We start from the raw sequence: 970 nt of genomic DNA, 5'->3' as shown, positions 1-970 counted from the left end.
GAAAATGAGGGGGGAAAAGGGGGAAAATGAGGGGAGAAAAGGGGGAAATGAGGGGAGAAAAGGGGGAAAATGAGGGGTGGAAAAGGGGAAAATGAGGGGAGAAAAGGGGGAAAATGAGGGGTGGAAAAGGGGAAAAAATAGTGGGGGATAAGGGGAAAAATGCAAGGAAATAAAGTCAAAAATGCAGGGGGAATAAGGTCAAAAAGCCAGAGAAACAATATCAAAAAGCCAGGGAAGATATGGTAAAAAATCGCGGAGTAATAAGGTGAAAAATTCAGGGAAAACAAGGTCAAATATGCAGGGGAAATAAGGGTAAAAATGCAGGGAAATATGGTCAAAGTCCAGGGGTAATATGGTCAAAAATGCAAGGAAATTAAGGTCAAAAGTCCAGGGGTAATAAGGTCAAAATCCAAGGGAAACAAGGCCAAAAAGCCAGGGGATATAAGGTCAAAATTCAAGGAAACTAAGGTCAAAAGTCCAGGGGAAATAAGATCAAAAATCCACAGAAATAAGGTCAAAAATCCAAGGAAATGAAAGTCAAATTAATTCATTGGAATCATCTTGGAAATTCCCAGTTTCAGGGTTCAGGTTGGTGATTAGGCTCAAAGATAACTCAAGCTGATGATCAGAAATCAATATATTTATGCAGAAATATTTTTTTTTTCTGAGCTATTTCAGATATTCACCATTAACGCAGGTGCCGGAGAATTGCCCCAAAATCCTGCGCTCCTAAATCCCCAGCTGCAGGGATTTGAGCAGGAACGGGAGGGGAGGGAGGAGCTGGGACTCACCAGAGCTCGGGGTTATCTGCACTGTTGTCAATGCTGAACTGCTCAATCTCCGGCCCTACCTGAGCCACAAACCTGGCCAGCTTCTCTGCAGTTTCCATGGTTTTGGCATCCACTGCAAAGGAGCAAAACGTTCCGGTGAGAAAAGGATCCCAGAAATGGGCTCTGGGGATTCCAGCAGG

The 970-nt window shown here is 43.8% G+C and overlaps 1 protein-coding gene across 1 annotated transcript in view; it reads right to left on the bottom strand.

Moving 5' to 3' along the window:
* Nucleotides 1-970, bottom strand: part of SUGP2 (SURP and G-patch domain containing 2) — an 18027-nt gene that overhangs the window by 9394 nt on the left and 7663 nt on the right. Inside the window, 1 exon segment of the mRNA XM_031065306.1 lies at nt 792-903. Coding sequence (XP_030921166.1) covers nt 792-903 — 112 coding nt within the window.

The sequence above is a fragment of the Geospiza fortis genome, unplaced genomic scaffold (genome assembly GCF_000277835.1).
Source record: "Geospiza fortis unplaced genomic scaffold, GeoFor_1.0 scaffold1039, whole genome shotgun sequence".
Taxonomy (NCBI): domain Eukaryota; kingdom Metazoa; phylum Chordata; class Aves; order Passeriformes; family Thraupidae; genus Geospiza; species Geospiza fortis.
The sequence above is the reverse complement of the archived record's forward strand: the minus strand, read 5'-3'. Positions and strand labels throughout refer to the sequence as shown.